Raw genomic sequence first — 1,868 nt, forward strand, 5'->3', positions numbered from 1 at the left:
GATTGAGCTAAGCAGCCACAATGCCCTGTGGAATTGTGGTAAATGAGGAGAGAATGATGCTCTGCAGTTATGGTATTTATTTTTTTCATTAAGGAAAAAAAGATCACCCATGGTGACCTGGGCAAGAAAACCCATGTTTTCAGGAAACAATATCAACTACTTTCTCTTTCAAAAATGTCTCATAACTTTAATTCTGCAAATCTTTTAGGCAGGATACAGAATCCTTCATAATCCTACAGATTATGGCTTTTCCACCAAGACTACTCAAGCCCTCATTACAAATTACATTAATGAGCTTTCTGATGGCAATATTGTCTCCAGAGAACTCAGCCAACCTGACCGAGACCACTTGGAGAGGTAGCCAGGAACGACGCTGGACACAATTCATTTCCACCGCCTTTTCTACATGCAGATGAATAGCTCCCAAAGGATTACCTTGTGATTAAAATAGCGTCAACCTTTCTATCCAAATCTTCTCTGAGTAGAGGAAATTTGAGTTGACATTAGGACGGTGCTTTGGAATCTGAGAGTCTCTACATTTGGTTCTCTAGGTCTTTCGGAGTAAAATGGGAATGAAATAAACTTAGTCTTTACTTCAGGAGGTCTTAGAAGACTTGTTGATGTGCTGAGTAACCTAAATGCAGGCGATGGATTTGAGGGGATTTGGGGGAAGGAATCAATCCACTGAATATTAACTGAGCTATTTCCTTGGTTCTTTAGATACGATACTAAATGTTGTGTCGGGTTCAGAATCAGTAACATCTTGAAGCCTGCTTTTTTGGATTCCTGTAATTATTATACAAGTGGGTAATTCATTGCCCTGAAATTCATTGCCCATGTCTGGCTCCACCTTGAAAGATTCATAAATGGAAGAATATCTGAAGCCCTTTGTGTACACTGTCATGTGGTTTTGATAACGACAGAGTTGACCCTGACCTCTATATGGAACATTGATCTCTAGTCTGTGGTTTCCTCATCAATAACCCAGGTCTTCTTTCCTTCTGCAGACAAAACTATGCGGAGTTCAATTCCCTATTTTTGTTTACATTCTGGATGACCGGGTATTATTTCAACCAAGGTAATTAAAACATATAGTTAATTAGGTTTTAATGATGACTGTGGTACTTAGAAGTATATGCAGCCATACTTTTACTGATCCTGGAAATTATGTTAAATGAAATATATATGTCTATGCCCATCAGAGACAACTCTGTAAAGATAATGCTAATTTTAGTTGAGTTACAATTAAATGCAATATATATGTGTGTGTAAATAATAAATATGCATATATGTTGTTGTTGTTATAAGTCACAATTGAATTCATGGCAATGTATGGTTTCCATTTCATCATGTGTGTGTGTATGTGTACATGCATACATATGTATATATGAAACAAACCATGTAGCTGATACTCAAATTTGAAAAAGTCATGAATTTTGTTTTCAAATCTGAGAGTCTAGTACAAATTTGAGTGCAGGATAAAAACCAAAAAATTATCAGTTCAATGTAATAATCATAGCTAATGCGAGTGGCTCTCTACAATGCATCTACTGGTCTATATGCATCTGGAGCAAAGGGAAAGAAAGACATCAAAGACTTAAAGAAGACATTAGTCTGTAGTTACTAGTCGACAGACTAACTAACACTGTACCAGGATCCATCAAATTTGGGTACCAGTACTGACTGCTCTGAGTAGGGACAATATAGTTGGTCCTGGGTAAAATGGGAGAAAAATGTAGCAGTCTCTTTCCATTCCCACTTCTTTTCATTCTTCCCTAATGCTTTCAAGTCTGTAAGTTAATTATAATTAGTGTGTTAGTCTGGGTAAACTAGGGAAACAAATCCACAGAAACTCATATATATCTATA

General features: G+C 36.8%; 1 protein-coding gene across 1 annotated transcript in view; it reads left to right on the forward strand.

The window, feature by feature from the left end:
• Window positions 1-1,011: 1,011 nt before the first annotated feature.
• Window positions 1,012-1,868, forward strand: part of MGST2 (microsomal glutathione S-transferase 2) — a 13,233-nt gene continuing 12,376 nt past the window's right edge. The window contains exon 1 of the mRNA XM_045293548.1: window positions 1,012-1,078. Coding sequence (XP_045149483.1) covers window positions 1,054-1,078 — 25 coding nt within the window. The 5' untranslated portion in view covers window positions 1,012-1,053. The remainder of the gene's footprint in view (window positions 1,079-1,868) is intronic.

Source organism: Echinops telfairi, unplaced genomic scaffold (genome assembly GCF_000313985.2).
Source record: "Echinops telfairi isolate 266 unplaced genomic scaffold, ASM31398v2 ScPeMD7_2186;HRSCAF=2738, whole genome shotgun sequence".
NCBI lineage: Eukaryota > Metazoa > Chordata > Mammalia > Afrosoricida > Tenrecidae > Echinops > Echinops telfairi.